We start from the raw sequence: 23,720 nt of genomic DNA on the forward strand, positions 1-23,720 counted from the left end.
GCAACAGTAGCAATAGTAATAATAGTAGCAATAGTAGCAGCAGCAATAGTAATTACAGTAGCAGTTGCAACAGTAGCAATAGTAGCAGCAGCAATAGTAGCAGCTGCAACAGTAGCAATAGAACCAACAGCAACAGCAGTAGCAGCAGCAATAGTAGCAACAGTAGCCATAGTAGCAGCTGCAACAGTAGTAATAGTAGCAGCAGCAGCAGCAGTAGCAGCAGAGCAGCAATAGTAGCAACAGTGACAGTAGTAGTAGTAGCAGCAGGGCAGCAGCAGCAGAGCAGCAATAGTAGCAGCAGCAGCAACAGCAGCAGAGCAGCAATAGTAGTAACAGTAGCAGTAGCAGCAGCAGTAGCAGGGCAGCAGCAGCAGAGCAGCAACAGTAACAGCAGCAATAGGGTGCAACTGGGTCGCGTCCCACCTGTGGGCGGCATCAGTTGGGAGGTGGGCCGGCGGCAGGAGAGGCGTCTGGACGAGGACTGCCAAGGGCCCCTGAGCAGGGCAGCAGATACTCAAGGAATCGCACTCGCAGCAGCATCCTTGTCAGTGATGCAGAGCTGTAAAGCGTGGCGGTGCTCTCAAAGGTGGCGCCAGGTTCTGGTGCTGGTTCTGGTACCAGGGCGCCACAACACCCGTTTGTGTCCAGGATGGAGGAGAAAACGCTGAATCTGAAGCTGCCGACGTCATTTATAACACAGTTATAATCACTGCAGGTTCAGGTGCATTTTAATAAGTTTAATGTTTACATTTGTAACAAAAACCATACAGTCGCCTTCAACTTAAAGGATTTGGTTGGTATACAAACATTAAATATATAATACAGTTTCACAATCTACACTTTAAAGAACATGAAGATTACATGAACATTTTAGCTTATTAGCGCAGTGAAAGGCCAACAGGTCTGGTTAGAGCAGGGGCGTCCACGTCCAGTCCTCGGGGGACACGGCCCTGTTGGGGGCCGGATCTGGACCCTCCTGGGTTCCAGTGATCCAAAAGTGAAATCATATCCACAACTCACAAGCAAAGAAAACAAGGTTCCGCTCTGGAAAAAGTCACGAGAAGCTGGAAAAAGGAAGATTTTAGCTTTGGGAAACATGTTTAACGCATCGTTCATTGGATTTCAGGGGACATAAGTGACCCTGGAGGGGGTCCTGGTGTGGATCTTGAAACTCGTTTAAGTTACATTCATGACTGAAAGCATGTCAAATCTAGTTTTAAGAGATTATTTTCATCCCAACACCTTGGATCTGTAACTCCGGGTCGCTGAGGGGCTGCAGAAAGGAAGCGAACGGGCAGGGAAGCGGAGCGCAGAGGCACGCAGCGAGGAAGCAGGTCTGCCAAGGAGACCATTCCCAGAGTGGGAATACTCTTCAGGCCACAGCAGCGTTCCTGATCCACAGAGCTGGGGAGTTATTCTCATCTGACGGAGATGAATCAATGTGTGTTTTATTGATTTACTTTCCAAAAAAGCCTTGTTCCTTTGATGAAACGTTCTTTGATCAAGTGTCTGTAAAACTGAAGACGCAGACCTGAGCAGTAATATTCAATCACCTGCAGCTGTTGGAGATCCAGAGGTTTGGACTCTTCCCAGGTCAGATTAATGCTGCGCGCGTGTGTGTGTGTGTGTGTGTGTGTGTGTGCGCGTGCACGTGCGTTAAACTGCATCCAGCTGCATTTATGGCACCAAATTCATGTAGCAGAGAGTTTCAACCATTGATTAAAAGCGTCGATGTAGACTTTTGCTGGTAGTTGTACAAACACAAAGGGTGCGTGTGTGTGTGTGTGTGTGCCATCACACACCGGACTGTGGTGCCAGGAGGAGAATAGCTGGGAGCTTCCGTCATAGGAGGCGGCCTAATATCAGAAAGGTAGGGGACCAGCAGATGAAGAGTCAACAGGACAGACGATGGGGGGGGGGCAGTCAGTCAAACCCTAAATCACCTTAAATACACGATGGAGCAGAACTTTCATTTCTTGCTGCGCAGCCGTTTGGATTGTCGTGGAAGGTCGGAGCCTTTCCTCCGCTTGAGCGAGGACGCCCCCTCGCCTTCTGCTTGTCTGGTTAGTGCACAGGGGGGGACGCCGCCGCCGTGAGCGAACACGCTAACCGAGGTGCCGGCGATGGTGGGAGCCACGGCGCTGGTGCTGGGGGCGGCTCTGGGCTCCCCCAGGGCAGCAGTGCTACTGTCCAGCAGCTCGCGCAGCTTGTGTTCCAGCTCGGCCAGGCGGGCGTTCTGCTCGGCGATCACCTGCGTCTGCTCCAGCAGCTTCTGCTCCTGGTCCTGCAGCTGCTTCTGCTGCTCCAGCTGCTTGACGCGCAGCTCCTGCATCTCCCTGCGCAGCACCGTCATCGAGGCGCCGTTCACTTTCACCTGCTGCTGCACCTTGGTCATCTCCGAGCGCGACGGCGTGTTCTTGGCCAGCAAGGACATGGTGGTGAGGGAGGTAGAGGGGCCCGCCACTGAGGAAACAGCACAAAGAAGACAGGATCAGCTGACTCGGACAAACACAACAACTGGGACACATTCAGCAACGCGGGCTGTTAGCATCATTAGGCTAGAGGCGCCTGCGTGAGGGTTGCTGGTGCCGTTCTTGGACCGAGACAGCTCTGAGTTTATTTGATTCGGGCGTGACCTAAAAAGGCCAGAGGAGCCACAACCCAGCCAAGCAACAGTGAGGGACTCCAGATGGGAGGCGAGAAGAGTCATGTGACCTAATCCCCCCCGGCTATTTTACCTGGTGCAGAGCCGATGAGGCGGCCAGACAAGTCTCCCCCGGGTAGCTTCTTCTTCAGGATAGGAACGATCTTCTCATCAAAATACTCCATGGCCATTGAGGAGATGTCCCGCAGCTCCTGCAGGACCTCGTGAGCTCGCTGAGGCGCTCGTGTGGAGTTGACATAACGCAGCACGCGGTAAATTTCATCGATGACCTGAAGGAACACGGGAGGGGCGGTGAACACGCGCAGCAGCAAACTCACAGCAAACGGAGAGAGAGCAGCAGACCTTTCCAGGAATGAAGCAGCAGAGGTTGGAGTCGACGTATTTCATGAAGGTCATGTTCAGCAGCGACAGGCGCGTCTCCACGGCAGCCAGGATGTCTGCATGACGGGCAAGGGAGTGGTTCCTCCTCTCCGACTCCCGCCTGAACACAGGTTATGACACACACATGAAAACAGAACCTTTGCTGAGAATTAAGCTCGCACAGTCTGAGCGGAGGGGACCGGGGGGGCCTAGACCTCCGGTTTAGGCCCCCGCGGCCACTACGAGCCACTTCTGAGCTTCCCCGTCCCTGAGAGCTAACTGGTGGGTGTGTGTTCAACACTGTCCAGCTGCAAAAACATCTGCGAGGCCACCGTGGTTAAAGCAATAAGCCCCACAGCCATCTGGCCCCGGGGGGGGGGTTCGCTATCTTCGTGAGGCCACATGCTGGAGGCCACCCTCCCACCCATTTGGAATCGTTAAGGACAGAATTTCTAGGACCGAGACTGCAGAGGGGGGGGTCCAGTTTGGGAACCAAGGATTTCAGCTCTGCCCTGTTGGCCTCCTCAAACCAGATGAGACGAGAGCAAAATGGCTGGACAAAGTCAGCAAGTCATCGCAGCCCTGAAAGAAACAGCTCCCAACATCATACTGGCACCAGCAGCCCCCCCCCCCCCCAGCGGAGGCTCCTCAACATGTTTGGGGAATGAGAGTGGCTGCAGCACCCCCTGCTGGCAGGAGAGGGCGCTGTTCGATCTGCGCCTCTAAAATCCGTTTTACGTTTTCTAACATAAGCCAGTGTGTTAGCGAGCGTTGCCACACGCCTGAGTCACGCAGCTTTGGGCAACAGCTTCCCCCTAAGAAACCAAGCTGCAAATTAAAAGCTACACTTTAAATGGACTTGCTCGATAACATAATCGGTGGAAGGGCTCCAACATCTCCGTCGGTGTTTGCAATTTGTGCTGTGCGACTACAAACCTGGGTAGCTGGGCTTTGACCTGCCTCTGGCACAAACTGTGGTAGCGCTCCACTTTCAGAAACCCCTGATTTAGGACCCGCTGGCAGATCATGTCCATGCGTTTACACACCTGGAGGGCAAAAGATAAAGCACACACATTGTAAACTAAAAGAATGGGACGACATTTCAACACATTTGGGGTCTTCACTTCCCATAAATCCTACAGGACGATACTTTATGGTGGGTCTAACTTCAAGGAGCTGGTCCACCTCGGTGAAGGTGCAAACTCAAGGTTTCCCACAAAACAACAGCCCTTTAAAGTCCTTGCACGGACATGAGAAGAGTCCCTAAATGAGCAGCAACACTGTGTAGCGTATAACTGGTAAGAGTTCCCTCTTATTTCTGTAACTATGAGAAGGGAACAAGGGCCAGGATGGAGGGCCAGGATGGAGGGGCGACAGTGTGCTCCACTTCAGAAGCTCTCACCTATAACAACGACACAATATTACAGTGACAGTTTCCTCATATTCACGTGCATTTATGCTGCAATTGTTCTGTAAAAGCTATTTTGTCTCATCTGTCCAGGAGCTTCTTCTAATGGAGGAGGGGAGCGTCAAGGGCATCTGACAAAACTCTGAAAATCCAGAAATGGACCAACAGAGGAGACAAAAACATGCAGAAACGCAGGAGCACGTGCAATTACTGTTGCATGTGCATGTGACATGCATGGTCCTGAGGAATAAAACGCATGTGAAGCTCATGTCAGACAAGATTTCATGTCGCTGTAGTTGGAAAAAAAAACGACCAAACTGATCATTTCATCTTGCAGAAGAGCAAAGTGATTTCTTTTCATATAATATAAACGACCGTGCAGCTGTCCTCAGTTTAGCTGCTTATTCAAAAACCACCATAAATGATGGGATGTCAGGTAAACGGCATCGTTTAGAGATTAGAGCCGAGAAGTGGCTCCGGTCCCCGGACAGCAGCCCCGCAGGCCCGCTGCTAACTGGGTAACATCATCAAGACTGCGGACACGGCTGCCAGCCCCCGCTGCAGAGACATCTGAAAGCGACTCATAAATGCTGCCGAATCTATGGAATCGCACTGAAATGCAACGCTGCAAGGATACAAGCTGTAAATACATCCAAGACGAGTGGTGCCCTTTCCAGTGGGCTTGTTTTTGTTCTTACCGAACGCAGCAGGCTAATTTCGTCATAGGACAGAAAACTGAGAATGGTCTCAATGGCCACAATGGGGAGTCCTAAAAGCGGATTGTTCTGGTCCGGAAGAGGGACTGACTGCAACAAGGACACCGCGTCGGGGACCAGAGACCCAACACATCCATCAACTCTGTCGACGACGGCCGCCATCTTGCTTCGCTGAAGAAGGCGGAAGTGACGCTGCACACCAAGCGCTCGCGCTCGGAAAAACACGGAAGCACTAATCTGCTCCAGAAAAGTGTACAAATCATGCGTGTAAAGTCTCGAGTTGGTTCCAAAACGCATATATTTACATAACTTCTTAAGTTGAGTCCGTTATATGAACAACTAATGGCAGCAGTTGCGATGCATGCATCGAATTGACAGAGTCTGTGAGAAGTTTGATCTCTGTAGTCAAAGGAAAGAACAGCACCTTCAAACGAAGCCACCTGCTGCCCCTAAAGTCTCCTATTGTCCCATTTAGAATTACCTGATTTTGGGGTTCTGGTTCCCCACTTGGTTTCTGCTCTGTGAGATATTTGTTTCTTTTTGACTCATTGGCTGCTGTTATCCTGACTCTTGATCTTCAATAAATACTGGGCCACCTTTTGAACCGAACAATCTCATGGTTCTGTGTCAGTTTTTGGACACAGGAGCCTTCTGGGAAGACCTTTCTGCCTCCTCTTCCTCCTCCGTCTCCCTGACATCGAGGATCCAAAAAGGAGGCTGGAAAAATCCAGGCAACAGAACATTCCTCATTTTCTTGGATTCAGCTTTTGTCGCATTGTTCCTGTCGTTTAGGGAGAAGTCATCACACAGGTGACACAACAGATCTGCCTGTGTTTTTACTGCCATTGATGGTTACGCAACAGTCTCACTCTGTTCCTCTTGAAGCACAATAAAGTGGTCAAAGTAATTTCCCTTATTGTGAACCTTCTCCAAGACGAAGTGATGAAGCCATTGCTTACATAACTGTTGAGGGCCAGCACAGGAGGAAAGCAGGCTCTTCATGATTTTATTGCAAGTAACACTGAGCTGCGATCTAAAGACTTAAAATACTTTTGAGCTCACAAGTACGTCAACCAAAACAAAGTGTCTCTGAAGTGCGCCGCTATGCACATCTGTCCAAGCAAAATCCTTCTGGATTTTATTTCATGTCCGATGACTCCAGCTCATTGAGGAACCTCTGACATTTAGTCATGAGCACTTTGATGGCCTCTGTGACCAGAACATCTGGAGGTAGGATTCCAGTTGTCTCCACGGTAACTGGAAGGACAAAGAATCATCGTCAGGTATTTAGAAAAAATGCAGAAGGAATAAAACATGGAAAAAAGCACAGAATGACTAAAAGGAAATGGAAATGTCTTCGTTTTCTATTTATCTGGTGACTAAAGATTTAAGGGGTTTTTTCATATTTTACTAAGTAAAAATCATTTTCAACACTCAAGAACAAAGATTTGTAATCTGAAATATCTACTGATGGTATCCGTGAAGTAAAAATGTTCTCTCCATTGTAGAGCTGTGAGATCGACTGTCTTAAACCCATTTATTATTCCATAAATTGATCTCTGAGTCCAGAATCCTCAGCTCGCACCCTCAAGTTGATCAAAACCAGTCATGCGCAGCTGCCGTTGTTCCATCACTGGAACCAGTTTAATGTTTCCACGGTGGACGCGAGTCCAAACTGGGAACGTACAGATGAAATGGTCTCGATGTCTCCCCAGCTTCACCACGTTCTTCAGGTCGTCATGTCGCAGGACTTCCCTGCTGCACGTGTCCAGGCGGCTGTTGGCCACTTTGGCCACTTTCTTTCCTGGAGGTGCAGAGATGTGATGTCATTAATGAATCTTCATGGTTTTACCACCGGCTCATGCACGGCTCATGCACGGCTCATGCACGCTTTCAGCCTCAAACAGCAACACAGGAAAAACAGGAAACGCAGGAGTAATTAGTCAATACACAAGTCTTCTTTTGTTTGTGCTTAACTTCCAAGACTCCTGCAGTTGATCTGGATTTCTTTACAAATTTCATGCACCTCCTTTTTAAAAAAAAAAAAAAAAAAAAGGTATTTTATTTAGACATTATAAAATACCTTTTTTTCATGCAGTGCATCTAATAATGAGACTAATGTCTGCATCCAAGTCTCAACGGGCCGGTGGGCTGATTCTTCCCAGTTCTGTGGTCGGCACATTTCAAAGCTCGACACAAGTGGGGCTTTGTGTTGTGCACGAGCGAAACCAAACGCTCCTTTTCCAACATGGCTGAATTTGAGGCGACGGAAGTTTTCTGCTCTGACTGCAGAGGTGAGGAGGTGCAGATCAGCCTGTTTCAGGAGGTCTGGATTCAGTCATCATCCACGTTTAACAAGGTGCAGCCTGTCAGGACGTCGGGTCCTCGGGTCTAACGGGAGAAATCGCCGCTGTCGTCTGTGACTGGTCGTGTAGCGTGAGGAGGAGGGGTCTAACCTGGGATATTTAAAGGCCATCTCCCTTCACTTCACTGCTAAACAAGACAGATTAGATCTAAAAACAAAGCTAGCTACATTAACATTAACACTAGCTGAGACAGAATTAAAGGGGCGGTTGATAAAGAGCCACATGTACAGGTACGATGTGGACTTTCCCAGAATTCCATGATCACTTAAACGCCACCAGAGTGATGATGTGAGCAGCTCTGCTAGCTTCCTGTGGCATCGACCACCACATACAAACACCCCAGAGGTGCCTGATGTTTCAGTGGAAACTAGAGTTTCCCTGGATTATAGAACAATATGAAGCTTTGGTTTTATTTCCCAGTTTTATTTCAGCTCAAAGAAAGTTTTCATTATAGATTTGGGATGCAAAACAGTATAAATACTATTATTCCATCTCCACACAGCTTTAAACAACAGGTCGTAACCCACCGAAAACAGCGCCACACCGGGTCCAATCTCGTCTATCAGGGTCCCATTTGTCCGTGTCAGCAATTGCTCAACCAATACAAAACTACGACATGAAGTTTCAGAGGTTTCTGTGCTCGGATCAGCGTCTCCAACAACAGCCTTGGGCAGAAACGCGTTCCTACCGTTAGAATCTTCCAGGTCGATGACGCCTCGGAAGAAGCACCGTTGCAGTCGTTCCGCTTTCTCTCCTTCCACTGGTTCCAGGAGGGTGATTTCTGGCAGGAGTCGGTAGCTGGCCGTAGCCACGGGGGAAAATTTAGCATGGTCCTTGCCTAAAGAGAGAGCAGCATTTGACTTGTGACACCTCTCAATAAAATACCGTAAGTAACCTGAGCAGGAAGGAGCGGTCACTTACCGATGCCTTTGATGCAGTGCATGATAATGTCTAATTCCTGGCCTGGCCTGAGCTGAGCTATCAGGATGTCACCGTGCACTGGTCCAATGCTGCAGTTAGCAAACACATCTGCCTGATTCCCAATGGGAACCCAGTGAATGTCCTTGGAATAGACTATTGGACACAGCACAGGAGAAAAGCATCTCACAATGGAGCCGCGGGCATTTCATTTGGTGGTAAAGTGGTCACCGAGTGTGTCCACAAAGCATTAACGGAGGCAAGAATCCAGACCTGGAGGCCCATCGAGTCAGACATACAGCAGGTGTCGAGAGCCTGAACCATATAGACCCGACCGGTCTTTAAATGACAACATCAATCGATCAATAAGGGATGTTCTGGCTTTATTGTACGTGGCCTCACAGATTTATTGATCTAAACCTGAACGGTTTTGTACATGGCTCAGAATTTATCTATAAAGACATATACAATGTTTGTGTAGAGGCCAAAGATGAGCTTTTATTTGACAGAACAGCGCCGCCCAGCGGTAGAGTGTTGCACTGCAGGCACACACGCTGAATGTGGCCGACATGAAATAATAATAATAATGTTATTAGTCGCTTTGGCCTGTGAAAAGACGATTTGACAGAAATCTCTTTCACTTTGTCACTGTAGTCGCCCATTTATCAGGATTTATCCAGAGTGTTCTTAGTTCCCTGAGACTCTACGATGTTTCCTCAGGTTTGAATCCTTTCACACTGGAGATGAAGGTATATACGCCTACCCATGTGATTCAGATAGAGCTCTCGGGGGTCAGATGAGTCTTTGCTGGATGCTGGATTTCTGCTGCAACTGATCTTCAGCTGGAGCTGAATCGTGTCGATTTCTGAACCTTCATTCTCAGTCGCTTCGTCTCCTGAAGATACAAAGTGAGAGAACGGCTGAATGATTGATGGGGAAACACACACACACACACATTTTTATTATAGTCATTTTACCACTGTTCCTGTACTCAAAGAGTCGAGGGTCGGCTTTGATCGGGATGAGGCCTAGTCTATGTGCCAGAACTTCATCCTGGACGATAGATGTGTTGTTGTAGATAAAAACCTTCTCGATGGCCATGGTGGGCACCTACAAAAGTAAAACACACACGTGTAAAACCTGAATGATAGAAGACTTTAACCTAAAACTTTTAATTCATCAATAACTTAATAGAAGCCTGAAACATTTCCTCCTCACAACTCAAAGACGAGCAGTTCTGAAACCAACCAAACTCCTGATTCATCAAGTGCTAACGATGCTAACGGTTCCTCCACAACTGTCCAGCTGTGACTGCTCATCTTGTCCAAGTGGTAGATGAGAAGAGAACCTGTCCTTTCATCCTTTTGTCCTCTTGCTGCACCGCTGCAGCTTCCTGCTTTTGCCTCCAAGTGTCGGGAACAGGTAGCGCTTCGTTTCCCCGTCGTTTTAAACTTACATTTTCTTGTGTTTGTGCACATTTAAGCAGGTAGGATCCACAGATCCGTGAGGACCATCCTCGCAGCACCAGTTCAGAGACCACCGACAGGACGGCTGCCTGCAGCTCTGTAATCTAGAGTCAAGACCAGCCGCACGTTGAAGGACAAGGAGACATTCAGCAGCTGTTATGTTAGTTTCTCTGGTCCACCTGGTTGTTCAGGATCTTCAGCTGACCCCCCAGGCTGGTCCAGTAGGCACTAGGCATGATGGGGGCATCACCTCATCTGCCTCTCTTCTCTCCCTGATGCCCCAGCACTCTGGAACAGGGTGAATTTGGACTCATCACTTCTTTGCTCCAGAGTCTTTATGCCTCACTGATCAGTGGTTTCCTGAAGGCCCCACAGCTGTTCTACCATCTCAGTTCACCAAAGTCTTCTCAACCAGACCAACATCTGCCTGACTGCTCTGCTGCCACGGAACATCTGGATGATGGAGCCACAGATGATCAACATGAACCCAAACCTCTGAGGAAGGAGCCGCACGGCATAAAGAGCCTGGAGAGGTGACGTGAACCTCATGAAGTCTGTCTAATATTCCTTTTATAATGTTGTCATGTTCATTTATTCCCCAACTTCTGATGCTAACGAGAACATTCAAACTCCACAGAGGGGAGAGCGTGTTTGAAGGACACAAACGGCTGCTGAAACTTTCAGATTCAAGAACAATTTGTTGTTTTCTTTGACTCTTCCCCAGAACCACCTCCGGGTTCCTTCCACCAGCCAAAGGGAGACCAACTTAAGGTGGATCTGAGAAAGTCCCACTGGTGATTGTGACCAAAATGATCAGTTATTACCGTTGTTGTTGCTGTTATTATCGTCAATATCACAGAACTGTTGAAACACGCTCAAAAAGTAAAGAGTGAAATCAATTTAACCAAGTTTAAAATCAAATAACAAGGAATTTTCTTTTGGCAGAAATGTAATCTAAATAAATGATCTTTCATTAGAGACATCTATTTAAATAGCCCTGTTTATTTACTGTTTACACGCGTGTTCTGATCAAAACAATTGTCTTTAAACATCAAAGACTTCAGACAGACGTTTAATCAGGTTCAACCAAAGTAACTTGAGAGAGAAACGAGTGGAGCAACAAGACGCTCACCTCTGCTAGCAGGATCCTTCTGAAGGCATTGGTGATGGCTGCATCCACTCCCATCATGTCAAACTCCATTTGACTTTCATCCAGGTGCATTAGATCAATCTGGAAATTCTGGAAAATCAACCAACCAATCAATCAATCAATAAATGAATGTGCAACTTCTGAGATTTCTGTCTTCGCTCCTGAAACAGATATTTCATCAGAAACCTGCATCAGCGGCTGGAAACGGAAGCTGTGGCGTCACGGCAACATTAATTAGGTCCCATTTAACATGTTAGTTATGTTCAGGGAATAAAAAGGTATTTTCCTACAGTCTTTATGACATCGCCAAATTGGAAGGAGAGAGAAACTAACATGTCACCGGCCAAATATTTACCTTTTTAAATTTGGCCATATCCCACGAATCATCGAAGTTGGGGTAGTTTCCAGGGAAATCGGTTGTGTGAACCTTCCAAACACACAAATCAGTCAATATTAGGTACAGGCAGAAGGAATCTGGATAAAAGGATCCATACTGTTTGAGTGGTAAGACGAGACTACAAAATAGTCATTTTACCACTCAAACGTTGATTATAGACACCTCCAGAAAACAGGCAGCAGATTTGCTGAGATTTCATGGGCTGGAATTCCATTTTTAAGAGTTTATTTCTAATCAGGACAACATTATTGTCAACAGCTTATCATCAGACCAGGTTTAATCATGACAGGCTGTGGTGCAATGAGCATTAATTAATTTACATTTACTCTCTGGTCGTAAATACCATCCGTTAGCTTAGCAACACTTGAGCTAGCAGCTGTGGTTGCTCACTACCAACCACAGCAGTGACATAAACGCGGTTAAGAACCAGTGAATTCAAATGTGTGTGTATGATTTGACACACTACATGCGTGTACGCATTTATACATCCTGTGATATGAAGCCAAATGCGTACACACGTCACCGTTTTACTCGTTCGACAAAACTATGAAACGTTCTGATGTCAAACAAAACAACTTACATTTTTTACTCCAAATTCGCTCAGTATCACCCGATTCCGAATCTCTTCCACGTTCTTACTGGAGGCCGCCATTGTTGTTACTAGTTCTTCTTCTTCGTTATCATCGTCATTATCGTCACCGCCACCTTCTTCTTCTCCTTTGGCGGGTGGCAGACCACCTTTAAGCGCATTACCGCCCCCGGCTGATCAGAAGTGTTACTGCAGCCAGACTGTATTCGCTCTCTCTCAGAAATAGTGTAACAGTTCTGACTCTCTCGCTCCCTGAGCAGCGCATCACCTGTCTGCTGACTCCGCAGACTGAGCTCCTATTTCATTCTCCTCTGTACTTCATATTTCCTACAGAGCACTGGGACACATTCCCCTCTCCTGACTACAGGAGCCACTCCGCTATTCCCTATTTAATGCAACATGCTCTTTAACCTGGGTGGTGTGGTCACCATCTCCTCCCTCCTGTCTCCTCCAGCACACCTCATCCCCAACCTCGGCGTTGACGGCCGACTTTGTTTAGTCAGGGCAACAGTACAAAAAAACCCTGCTGTTTTGTAACATTTGGATGAGTAAAAATGCTTTTTACAATTTACGAAAACACATAATTATTGGGAATTTTAATTGCGCCACTGATTTGACTTTGGACAGCACAGGTGAATGTGAAAGGGCCGAAAATGTGATCCGACTAATAATAATAATGATATAATTAGAAAAAAAGAATAATTAGACCCCCCCCCCCCCCCCCCCCCCCCCTTCCCAACCTCATGCAAAATTAAGATTAAACAGCCCTAAAGATCAAAGATTCACAGAAGATGCTTGATCTTTCCACATCCAAAATCACGGAAGCTTTGATTCAAAGCAACATACTATGTTTGACCCTGCAGTGCAGTTGTGCTCCGTAGTGAATGAACCACAGTCAGCAGCAGTTCAGAATACCAGGTGAGACTCTGACAAGACAGGTTCTGACCCTGATGGGGGGTTAAAATGGGGGGTTTGAAGTTGCTCTCAGGATCTTTGCTAACGTCAACATCATCAGCGTTCTCTGTTCTAAAAAGAACGGCTAGAGCGAAGGCCTCTGAACCGTTACGTGGGGGGTTTTCGACCAGGTTTGTGAGGGAACGCTAACATCTGATGTGCTCATTAGTGTTGACGAGCTGAGCAAAGATGGACTCTGAATATCTGAAGAAACATCTGGGAAGTTTTCTGGCGGAGGGACTCGCCGAGGTGGCGGAAAAGCAGCCTGCCGACCCCATCCTGTTCCTGGCCCACTGGCTCTATAAGTGCAACGCAAACGCAGAGTATGAAAAGGAGGTCAGTGTGTAATCGTGGGCGTAAAAGGACGTTTTAATAAGGATGTTTAATAGAAACAGTGTTGTTGGGTTATATCTCCTGACATGGTGCAGGTAATATTTAAAACCGGGCCTCATTTCGTCCATTTTTAAGAGCTCGAAGGACTACTTATGTCAGGCTGAGCTGTCAACTCACCGAGCATAAACACAACCATTGTTCTTCGCCCATAAACGCGTCTGCAGAAACAGGCCAACCTGGCTCTGCTGGCGGAGGAGCAGGCCAGACGCAGCGCAGAGGAAGCCGACCTGAAGAGGCTGCAGGAGGAGGAAAGGAGGAGCAGAGAGGCCCTGGAGGAGGCCGAGCCGCTGCGTCCTGAGGTGACGAGGCCGCAGACGCTGCGTTTTAACGCCACATTTATCTTCTGTCATGAATACTTTGACCTGAGGGTCTGGCTAATGTGGCTCCCTTTCAGTTTGATATTTGATGTTTTGGGATTTCATGTCTATCAGCAGTTTGAGGAGGGTGAGAAGAAGGATGTGGAGTCGCCTCCGGCTGCACGGTGAATAGGAGGAGCAGCTTCTGCTGATCGCAGGTGAGACGAACTGAGCAGAAGGTGCAGAAAGAAGACGATGGAATTTCATTAGGCCTCTCACAGCTGCATTAGGATGCAAGGGTGCTTTTGAGCAGCGTTTCTGTTAGTTTGTATCTCTCCTTAACTTAAATGAAGCTCAGAATAAAGACTTCCCCTTGTCAATAACAGCAGATGAGTGGGCAATGATGTCATTTAAAGTCACCCTCAGATTCGTTGCTCTCAACGTCCACCATGAGGAATCTTTGGGTTTAGTCCCAAATCAAACCAGTGTTGACATTTTCAGATGTTTTCTCCAGATTCTGCAGGTTCAGGTGGCTCTCCACACCTTTCTGTGCCCTCTTAACTGAGGGCAAGATGACGAGGCCCTACTTTGAGGTCACCAGTTTGTTAGACATCCAACACAAGGTCTCTCTGAGCTCCGCAGCCGTTGCTATGATGGACAGCTAGTCTGATGCTCCACAACATGCTTCTCTCCAATGTCCTGCTGCCACTTTCTGTTCTTCATGTTTACCCAGTTCCTGGTACCACCTCTATGTCTGCATGTTTAAAATAATAATAAAATATCTCTTTTGAAAAAACATGCCACATTATATGTGAAACACATCACATGAAGAGAAAAATGAATAATGAGAACAACACTGTTTATCGGCTGTAACACTGTAAGTTGTATGAATTACCTTTATTCCTACTCACAACACAAACCCGTTAAACGGATAAACTAACCTGGGAAAATACATAACCAAACATGATCAAAGAACCTGTCAATATTAGTTATTAAACGGGGAATTATTTCTGAAGAAATACATTTCTGAAATAAAAAATTTAGAAAAATGTGGTAGAAAAACAAGAATGAGACTACCTGCTGGAAATGTTTCACTGAAAGAATCAAAAGTATTACTAATATTCACAACCCCCTTGCATTCTTTACATAGTTATTGTTTTTCATACATAAAATGACAGGCAATACAATATCGATATCTAAGATGAATCAATTAAAATGACTAGAAAACGAACTGACACGGGCCAACAAAGTTGGACATTTTCACAGCTTTAAGTAGAGCATAAACAGGAAGTAGAATAGCACTTCCGGTTAAGGTGGGTTGTCCTTCCGCTTTCTCCATGCACGTGCTGTAAACAAGTCGTGCAAGCATGGATTTTTCAGGGAAGTGGCGGAATTTGCCAAAGTGCCCGAGTTTGAAGAACCTGACGGATGGAAAGTTCGGTGTTTTGAGGGAGAACCAGGACGCGGCCGTTCAGGATCTGACCAAAGCGCACATCGAGTCGTTCGACCAGGCTGTGACTGACGGACTCAACCGCGTCGTTCAGGTCAGCAGCACCTTTTATTTTGCCACGCAGAACTTGTTGCCGTATTTGTTTTATTTATTTTTTGCAATTCACCTTTAGTGAAAGTGTTTCCTTTAAGAGCGTGACTGCAGCGTGTTTATGCCATTTACATGCATTTTCAATGTTATACCATTAGAGTTGCTGTGGTTGCCGGTGCATTTAAGTTGTAAATACATGTGTTAGCAGTATTTTTCCTGACGTGCACCAATATTTTCCTCCCTTTTCTGTGCTGCTGTCTCTCTTTAGTCCATCCGGCCGCTGGACTTTGCTGTCAAGAATGATACAGTCAGTCTTTCCTTTGTTGAAGCCACCATCCTCAAGCCGACAGTGGCCAAAGGGACCATCTGTAGTCAGATGAACGTCTATCCAGCAGAGTGTAGAGGAAGGAGATGTTCGTACAAGGGGAAGCTGGTGGTAAGTGGGACAAAGTCCTGAGGAAGGACATTTTTGGACAGTGTTCACAGGAAGTGTCTCATGTCTTCTCAGGCAGACATCAGCTGGTCGATCAATGGCATCCCCAAAGGTATTATCAAACAGTCCCTGGGTCATTTGCCCATCATGGTGAAGTCCCAGTTGTGTAACCTGCATGGCCTGACTCCCAGAGAGCTTGTCGAGCATCATGAAGAAGCAGAGGTAAGATCACCAACGACCACCACGACCGGCGCAAATCTATTTCAGGTTAAAAAAAGAAGCACAAATTCCTTTGACCGGCAACAGGAAATGGGCGGTTATTTTATCGTGAATGGCATCGAGAAGGTGATTCGTATGCTGATTATGCCGAGGAGGAACTATCCTATTGCCATGTCACGACCCAAGTGGAAGAGCAGGGGGCAAGGATACACCCAGTATGGTGAATATGATCGCTGCTATTAAGAGGCTCCAGCCAACACCTGCGTCTGTCCGTCGTTTTAACCGGCCGCCTCGCTTTTGACTTTTTCAAGGTATGGCAATGCGCTGCGTGAAGGACGACCACACGGCCATCAACATGACCCTCCATTATCTGGACAATGGCACCGTGATGCTGAACTTCATTTACCAGAAAGAGCTTTTCTTCCTCCCTCTGGGCTTCGCACTTAAGGTAGCAATAAGTTGGAACGGATTTGAGAGACGGACGTTGTGGAACGTCACGTGTATTTACCTAAACGATCATAAAGCATTGCTGGTCTGAGGTGCCAACTCCGCTGTGTGCTGGTGTCCAGGCTCTGGTGGACTTCTCAGACTTCCACATCTACCAAGAGCTGGTCAAGGGCAGAGAGGACAATTCCTTCTACAAGAAATGTGTGACTGAGATGCTCCGCCTGGTCATGGAGGAGGGCTGCATCACGCAGAGCAAAGTGCTGAACTTCCTGGGGGAGCGTTTTCGAGTGAAGATGAACCTCCCTGAGTGGTACACAAACGAGCAGTGCGCCCACATCCTGCTGGAGTAAGTTGTGAGTAGTCCTGAGCGGGACAGGGATGCGTAGGTCACACACTATATGTTGCCGTGTTGTGCTCCCAACAGCGAGTGCGTCTGCATCCACCTGAAGACAAACGTGGAGAAGTTCTACATGCTGTGTCTGATGACCCGCAAGCTCTTCACCTTTGCAAAGCAGGAGTGCATGGAAGAAAACCCGGACAGCATCACATTCCAGGAAGTCCTCACCCCCGGTCAGCTCTACCTCATGTTTCTCAAGGTAACGTCTTCCTGAGTGTTTTTGGCTCTTTGAGGCCGACACCAATCGCCGTTTTCTGCCTTTGCTCACCGCACCCTTCCATGGTGTTTTCCTGCGTCGGAGCGTTCGGGTGCACTTCCTCTCTGAACCAAAGCACTCGCACTCATCCCAACAGGAAAGAATGGCTGCGTGGCTGGTGTCGGTGAAGCTCGCCTTTGAGAAGAAGGCGGCCAGACTGAACTTGTCATGGAACGCTGAAAATGTGATGAAGATCTTCAACATGGGCGCCGACATCAGCAAATCCTTTGAATATCTGCTCGCCACCGGGAACCTGAGCTCTAAGAGTGGTATGGCTCCAGGAGCGCGGCTCGCCTCGAGGATGAGACGGACTATCAGTGGATGAGGGTGTGGTTTTTGTGCTCAGGTCTGGGGATGCTGCAGGCCACGGGCCTTTGCGTGGTGGCAGACAAGCTCAACTTCATCCGTTACCTGTCTCACTTCCGCTGCGTGCACAGAGGGGCAGCTTTTGCCAAGATGAGGACCACTTCTGTGCGTAAGCTGCTGCCTGAGTCCTGGGGCTTCCTGTGTCCTGTCCACACTCCAGACGGAGAGCCCTGCGGACTTATGAACCACATGACAGCCAACTGTGAGATTGTGGCTCAGGCGGTGTCCACCACCTCACTGCCGGCCTTGCTCTGTTCCCTCGGTGAGTGAGCGAGCGAGCGAGCGAGACCACTGCTGTCCACGGTGTCTCCGAGTCTCTTCTGACCCTCTGTGATGCCTCAGGTGTGACTCCAGTGGACGGGGCGCCGGGCCAGGCCTATTCAGACTGTTACCCTGTCCTCCTGGACGGGGCTGTCGTAGGCTGGGTGGAGAGTGAACTAGCCCCTGCTGTGGTGGACTCGCTCCGCAGGTTCAAGGTAGTCCACGGGAATCGCACACTTTGGGGATTCTTTTGTCTGAAATTTCACACAAATCCATCCAGGTGCTGAAGGAGAAGAAAATTCCTGCCTGGACTGAAATCGTTCTGGTCCCAAAAACAGGCAAGCCCAGCTTGTATCCAGCCCTGCTCCTCTTCACGACGCCCTGTCGTCTGATGAGGCCCGTGCAGAACCTTTCTGTCGGCAGGCAAGAGCTGATCGGAACCTTTGAGCAGGTGTGGGCCGACGGCGGTTCTGCAAAGGTTGCGGGAAAAGCTGGGAACCGAAGTAAAATCTGTCTGAATCCCCGCAGCTGTACATGAACGTGGGGATCTTTGAGGATGAGGTCACGCCAGGAGTGACCACGCACCAGGAACTCTTCCCTCACAGCATGCTCAGCGTGGTGGCCAACTTCATCCCATACTCGGACCACAACCAGAGTCCCAGGAACATGTACCAGTGTCAGATGGGTGAGTGCAGATGTGCATGAGCGTTGGAACGCCAGTGGGGGGCCTTGTGACCTTTACAGAGCTGGAACATCTGTTTTCAGGGAAGCAGACGATGGGATTTCCCCTGCACACCTTCCTGGACCGTTCTGATAACAAACTGTACCGGCTCCAGACGCCTCAGAGTCCACTGGTCAGGCCCAGTATGTACGACCACTACGACCTGGACAACTACCCCAGCGGCACCAACGCCATCGTAGCCGTCATATCCTACACGGGCTATGACATGGAGGATGCCATGGTGAGATGTTCTCCCTGCCGGAGAAGCTTAGCTTGGTTCTTTTGGCGTGAGAAGGTGATCTAGCAGTGGTTTTCCCTGGACGAGGACCCGGGCTTGCTGATCAATTCTTGTTGTGTCCACTCTGACTTCAGATTGTGAATAAGGCATCGTGGGAGAGGGGGTTTGCCCATGGAAGCATCTACAAGACAGAGGTGGTGGACCTGGCAGAGAGAGTAAAGGGAGACGACAGCGTGGTGTTTGGGACCGGCCCGGGGGGCCCTGGGGTGGAAGACAAACTGGATGCTGATGGACTCCCTCACATCGGATCAGTACTTCGGCACGGAGACCCCCTCTACAGCTATATCAACCTCAACACTGGCCAGAGCGTCATCTGTTACTACAGGTTTGTGCTCCTCCCTCCTATTACAGCCTCTGTTTCCCAGCTGCACTCATGAAACGTGTCCCCCCCCCCAGGAGCCAGGAGGCCTGTGTTGTGGACAACATAAAGATATGCAGCAACGACAACGGCTCCGGACGCTTCAAACGTGTCTGCATCACCACGCGGGTGCCTCGAAACCCCACCATCGGCGACAAGTTCGCCAGCCGCCACGGTCAGAAGGGCATCCTGAGTCGGCTGTGGCCGGCGGAGGACATGCCCTTCACCGAGAGCGGCATGTGTCCCGACATCCTGTTCAACCCTCACGGCTTCCCGTCGCGCATGACCATCGGGATGTTGATCGAGAGCATGGCCGGTAAGTCTGGCGCCCTGCACGGCCTCAGCCACGACGCCACGCCCTTCACCTTCTCCGAGGACAACTCTGCGCTGGAGCACTTTGGCGAAATGCTCCGCGCTGGCGGATACAACTACTACGGCACGGAGCGGCTCTACAGCGGCCTGAGCGGGGAGGAGCTGGAGGCCGACATCTTTATCGGAGTGGTTTACTACCAGCGGCTGCGTCACATGGTCTCCGACAAGTTCCAGGTCAGGACGACGGGAGCGCGAGACAAGGTGACCAACCAGCCGGTGGGGGGCAGGAACGTGGAGGGCGGCATTCGCTTCGGGGAGATGGAGCGAGACGCCCTGCTGGCTCACGGGTCCTCCTTCCTGCTCCACGACCGACTCTTCAACTGCTCGGACAGGTCGGTGGCTCAGGTGTGTGTGGACTGCGGCAGCCTGCTGTCGCCGCTCTTGGAGAAGCCGCCGCCCTACTGGTCAGCAACGCGCCACCGAAAGACGGTCTGCGTCCTCTGTGGCAAAAGCGAGTCGGTTGCCTCCGTGTCGGTTCCTTACGTCTTCCGCTACTTTGTGGCCGAGCTGGCTGCAATGAACATCAAGGTTAAATTAGAGGTTAAATGAATCCACAGGTGTGTACAAATAAAAGATAAATCTTTGTGTTTCGCACAGTTTTTAATGCAGATTTGATCCTATAACATCAGCGATGTGCTATTAAATAAATGGGTGTTATTATATTAAGATGAGCGTGGAACGTAACCTTTCTTTTACTGGACGCTGGGACTTGGACGCCTTCCCGAAGCGGTTTTGAGTATTTCTAACGAGGCTTCTGCCTCCTGGTCTCGGCGGGATTATTTACTAAAATACGAAACTTTATTTTCGAAACACCAAATAAAAGCCCTTCATTCAAAAGTCGTCCTCAAAGTCCGGTTTCCAGCTGTGCCAGAACACCTGGAAGGTCCAGGACTGTGGCGATGGTGTAGTCTGGTTCAACGGAACCGTTTGGGATGCGGCGTCCAGAACTGCTGATCCAAACTGTAGCTCGGACTCCGGCGTTGAAGCCTCCCTGGATGTCGGCGTCCAGGTCGTCTCCCACCATGACGCAGTCCTTGGCGTCCGCGTCCAGCATGTGGAAACACAACGTGAAGATGGACGGGGAGGGTTTCTGCTCGGCGTGTTCTCCGCCGATCACGACGGCGTCGAAGAGCTCCTCGCACCCCGCTGCCCTCACCTTCTCTCTCTGGACCTCGGCCACGCCGTTGGTCAGGAGCAGCAGCTTGTAGGATGCGCGCAGCTGTTTCAGGAGGCTGCGCGTTTCTGGAGACAGGACGAGGACTTCCAAACGGGCGTTTTTCCACAAAGAGTAACACTGAGGCGCCAGCGAAGGTGCAGGACGATGGCCGGTCACATCCTGGATGCTCTCCTCCCAATGACCCACACGGACCTCCTCAATGGTTCTGCCAGCCGAGGGGTCGAAACTCTCCTGGAGGAGCTTCTGCTTGAACCTGTCACAGATGATCGCGGCAGCGGGGTCATCCAGGGCCAGCGTGGCCTTCAGGAGCTCTCTGGTCTGCAGGAGTCAAGCACACGTCGATCAACAGGTGTAACCCCCCCCTACACACACCTGAACAGCCCCAGCTGTGACCCAGAGCCTGCCAACTGGTAATGATGGGTCAGACAAAGCAAAGGGCCCAGTGCACCTGGGAAAAGCTTTAGGTTCCTGGTGCGGAATTATCAAGATGTAGATTACAATGTGGGCAATAAAAAAATCCATTGGTCCATTTGGTTCGCAGGGCTTGAGAACGCGTCTCAATCAGTGATATAACGACAGTTCTCTTCCTATATCGGATGAAATAGGGCATTATTTATCATTTAAAAAGCGGGGTAAATGTGACCGTTATTCAGAGAGACCTACTCCGCGTCCTCCAGCTGAGCTGAACAGTGAAAGGTGGCGTAAAAGCGGACGTGCGAATGTCACGTGATCACCTTCTGGATGGCGACTTCACCTGCTCGCCGCGTTTCAATGAGCGTGTTGTCCAAGTCGAAGATAATCGCCTTCACGCGCTTTTCCTCCATTTCCAGGCGTTCCAAATGTCGTGCGTGTCCCGCTGTTGGATGACGTCGCCACATCCTGGTGAAATGCACGACGGGATTTGTTGTAGTCGCGCGGATTGAGCAATTGCAAACTCCCCTCTGTAGAGGGCGCCAATGATCAAAGAACGCTTCCTGTTTGTGAGCGCTGATTTCTGCTCCCAAAGTTGGGATTCTTTTATCATGTAAATGATTAAAGACTGAGTCAAACACAAGATGACAGATGCTAAAATGAATCTTATAGCGTAATTACGGTTAAATAATACATTTAAAGCCATTTATTCTGCTGTTTCAAGGTTGTTTTCAGAAACTTGCTTACTAATGTGATTATTGCGAATTTGTTGTCCTCTACTGCCGAGGCAGACTTTGCTCAGGTCACGGCCTAGCTTTGGTGCTAACTGTCCACGGACAATGTGGATTTCTACACGTCCTCAGACGGTTTCATAATCAAAACATGCCTTAGTTCTCATGCAGCCTGTCCTCGTCTGGCCCTGGGCCAGAGTTTCACACGCAACGGTGTGCAGGCCTGTTGCACCAGCGAGCGAGATCACAAATCGCAGCACCTCTTCTCACATTACCTCCGGGAGCTCTGCTCTTTAAGCTTGACCTAGTTAGCCTGGGCAGAAATTAAAAACGATGAATCCTGGACCGATGGGCAAAGATTGAACCTTGAGCCTCCCTCACACCTGCTGCTAGCGTGCAGAGAGCGAGCTGCTTAAATGAGAGTCAGTGCCAACAACACCCGCCCTGTCTTGGCTTTTAATTGACCTGCAAGACAAATTAAATCCTTAACAGAGGAAAATGGTGATTCGAAAGATGTCGGGATGGAATTTCTGGTCTGTTGTAGAGTGAGAGATGAAGGAAAACAAACATCTTTTCTAGGAATCTTTGTGTGAGATTTCCAGGAAAGGACGCACGCCTGACAAACCAGCGAGGCGCGGTTGCACCTTTGTCTGCACGGCTCTGTTGCTGCTTTATCATGCGGGCGGCGGCGGCTCCAGCGGGGTTATGAATAGGTGATGATTGGAGGAGCGCTTTAATGGAGCAGGTCAAATCACAAATGGAAAGATCCAAAACAAGACAAAGCGTTTCAGACGCGCAGCCAGAATCTGCTGTTGTTCCACCGTTTTAAGGTAAATCTCCTCCAGTTGGAGAAGAATCTGACCTTACTGAAGAACTCTTTGAAGCTTTAACCTCCATCGACGTGAAGCAGACATGATTATAACATGTTTATAAAGCATCCCGGCCCTGCGTTTGGTATTCTTTACTAGCACGGACTTAACCATCATAAATGGGCGTCACAAAAGCTGTGAGACACATTCACATGAAGAAGAGCCGTCTTGGGTTTGTACGTTTATAGAAGAAGAAGAGCGGAGGAACCTCATCCAGCCAGGTCTGGGTGCCCATGGACCAACCGGAGAAACGGCACACGCACGCTTCAGCAGTCTCTCAGTCAGGCAGGGACGCTCTTGCTCCTGATGATTCCTGTTTCTGATAACGTCTGCTGTCACACTTTGTTGTGTAACTGGCAGCGGTGGAGTCGTCCCGGGAGCTTGGCATCACGTGTGGGGCCTCAGCAGCATCAAAGCCTCTCAAACATCTTGTCTGGAAAACCTGGAGGATCTGGAACACCTGGAGGACATGGAAAACCGGGAGGGCCTGGAAAATAAAACCTCTGATTTACATATTGAGTATAACTTATATATATGTTTATTTTCTGTTAGTTATCTTGTTTTTAGTCTCGAGGTGAATATTTGTTATTTTAGCATGGATGGAATCATTTCACACGTTAGAAAACTTCACTTTTATCATTTAACACCAGCTTCAGGATGCCCAGTTCAGAAATGCAGCCTGAACCGCGAGGACCTGGAAAACCTGGAGGACCTGGAACACCTGGAAAACCGGGAGGACCTGGAACACCTGGAGGACATGGAAAACCTGGAGGGCCTGGTAAACGTGGAGGATCTGGAACACCCGGAGGATCTGGAAAACCGGGAGGACCTGGAACACCTGGAGGACATGGAAAACCGGGAGGGCCTGGAAAACGTGGAGGACCTGGAACACCTGGAGGACATGGAAAACGTGGAGGATCTGGAACACCCGGAGGACCTGGAAGAACGAGGTTCTATTTTAATGCGACCGTGTTCAGCCAGTTTGAGATCCAGAGTAAACATGCACATCACAACTGTCTCTTTCCTGGAGTTGAAAAAAAATCCAATCAATTGCTGTTTTGTTCGACCGGTGACGTCAATCAGAGCAAGACCGATACTGCAGATGCTAACGAGAGATGGGAGCAACTAAAGCAACCGACACTCTCACGTGGGAACATGAAAACCGGCAGGACCTGGAACACCTGGA

General features: G+C 49.0%; 5 protein-coding genes and 1 long non-coding RNA gene across 8 annotated transcripts; 3 read left to right on the forward strand and 3 right to left on the reverse strand.

Moving 5' to 3' along the window:
- Positions 1-710: 710 nt before the first annotated feature.
- Positions 711-5,385, reverse strand: fbxo28 (F-box protein 28). Its single transcript, XM_003978307.3, has 5 exons — positions 5,132-5,385; positions 3,962-4,071; positions 3,008-3,146; positions 2,739-2,934; positions 711-2,463 (listed from the first exon to the last, which is right to left on the reverse strand). The coding sequence occupies exons 1-5, from the start codon at positions 5,309-5,311 to the stop codon at positions 1,970-1,972; spliced, it is 1,119 nt and encodes a 372-aa protein (XP_003978356.3). The 5' UTR covers positions 5,312-5,385; the 3' UTR covers positions 711-1,969.
- A 490-nt stretch (positions 5,386-5,875) lies between these two features.
- polr1c (RNA polymerase I and III subunit C) lies at positions 5,876-12,180 on the reverse strand. Its single transcript, XM_003978291.3, has 9 exons — positions 12,027-12,180; positions 11,405-11,476; positions 11,032-11,139; positions 9,411-9,543; positions 9,197-9,328; positions 8,437-8,589; positions 8,204-8,353; positions 6,837-6,953; positions 5,876-6,406 (listed from the first exon to the last, which is right to left on the reverse strand). Exons 1-9 carry the CDS (start codon positions 12,096-12,098, stop codon positions 6,288-6,290), a joined length of 1,056 nt encoding a protein of 351 aa, XP_003978340.1. The 5' UTR covers positions 12,099-12,180; the 3' UTR covers positions 5,876-6,287.
- Positions 9,921-10,783, forward strand: LOC115249589 (uncharacterized). The gene is made up of 3 exons (XR_003888264.1): positions 9,921-10,197; positions 10,266-10,432; positions 10,624-10,783. It is a non-coding gene; the product is annotated as an uncharacterized lncRNA (long non-coding RNA).
- A 700-nt stretch (positions 12,181-12,880) lies between the features above and the next one.
- LOC115249577 (DPY30 domain-containing protein 1-like) lies at positions 12,881-14,367 on the forward strand. 3 transcript variants are annotated; one of them, XM_029835298.1, is made up of 5 exons: positions 12,881-12,953; positions 13,159-13,325; positions 13,547-13,681; positions 13,817-13,896; positions 14,193-14,367. In XM_029835298.1, the coding sequence occupies exons 2-4, from the start codon at positions 13,179-13,181 to the stop codon at positions 13,865-13,867; spliced, it is 333 nt and encodes a 110-aa protein (XP_029691158.1). In that variant the 5' UTR covers positions 12,881-12,953; positions 13,159-13,178; the 3' UTR covers positions 13,868-13,896; positions 14,193-14,367. The 3 variants fall into 3 exon arrangements, with proteins under 3 accessions (XP_029691158.1, XP_029691157.1, XP_029691156.1); XM_029835297.1 differs by having other exon boundaries at positions 13,814-13,896; positions 14,193-14,366; XM_029835296.1 differs by lacking the exon at positions 14,193-14,367 and having other exon boundaries at positions 13,814-14,029.
- A 607-nt stretch (positions 14,368-14,974) lies between these two features.
- On the forward strand, positions 14,975-20,012 carry polr1b (RNA polymerase I subunit B). The gene is made up of 15 exons (XM_003978292.3): positions 14,975-15,222; positions 15,487-15,654; positions 15,727-15,873; positions 15,958-16,090; positions 16,182-16,318; positions 16,440-16,663; positions 16,742-16,913; positions 17,068-17,239; positions 17,317-17,598; positions 17,679-17,812; positions 17,878-18,048; positions 18,126-18,282; positions 18,363-18,559; positions 18,691-18,941; positions 19,013-20,012. The coding sequence occupies exons 1-15, from the start codon at positions 15,046-15,048 to the stop codon at positions 19,893-19,895; spliced, it is 3,405 nt and encodes a 1,134-aa protein (XP_003978341.1). The 5' UTR covers positions 14,975-15,045; the 3' UTR covers positions 19,896-20,012.
- On the reverse strand, positions 19,931-21,577 carry nanp (N-acetylneuraminic acid phosphatase). Its single transcript, XM_003978308.3, has 2 exons — positions 21,258-21,577; positions 19,931-20,841 (listed from the first exon to the last, which is right to left on the reverse strand). The coding sequence occupies exons 1-2, from the start codon at positions 21,399-21,401 to the stop codon at positions 20,191-20,193; spliced, it is 795 nt and encodes a 264-aa protein (XP_003978357.2). The 5' UTR covers positions 21,402-21,577; the 3' UTR covers positions 19,931-20,190.
- Between the last annotated feature and the right edge of the window lie 2,143 nt (positions 21,578-23,720).

This window comes from Takifugu rubripes, chromosome 4, assembly GCF_901000725.2.
Source record: "Takifugu rubripes chromosome 4, fTakRub1.2, whole genome shotgun sequence".
NCBI classification, from domain to species: Eukaryota; Metazoa; Chordata; class Actinopteri; order Tetraodontiformes; family Tetraodontidae; genus Takifugu; species Takifugu rubripes.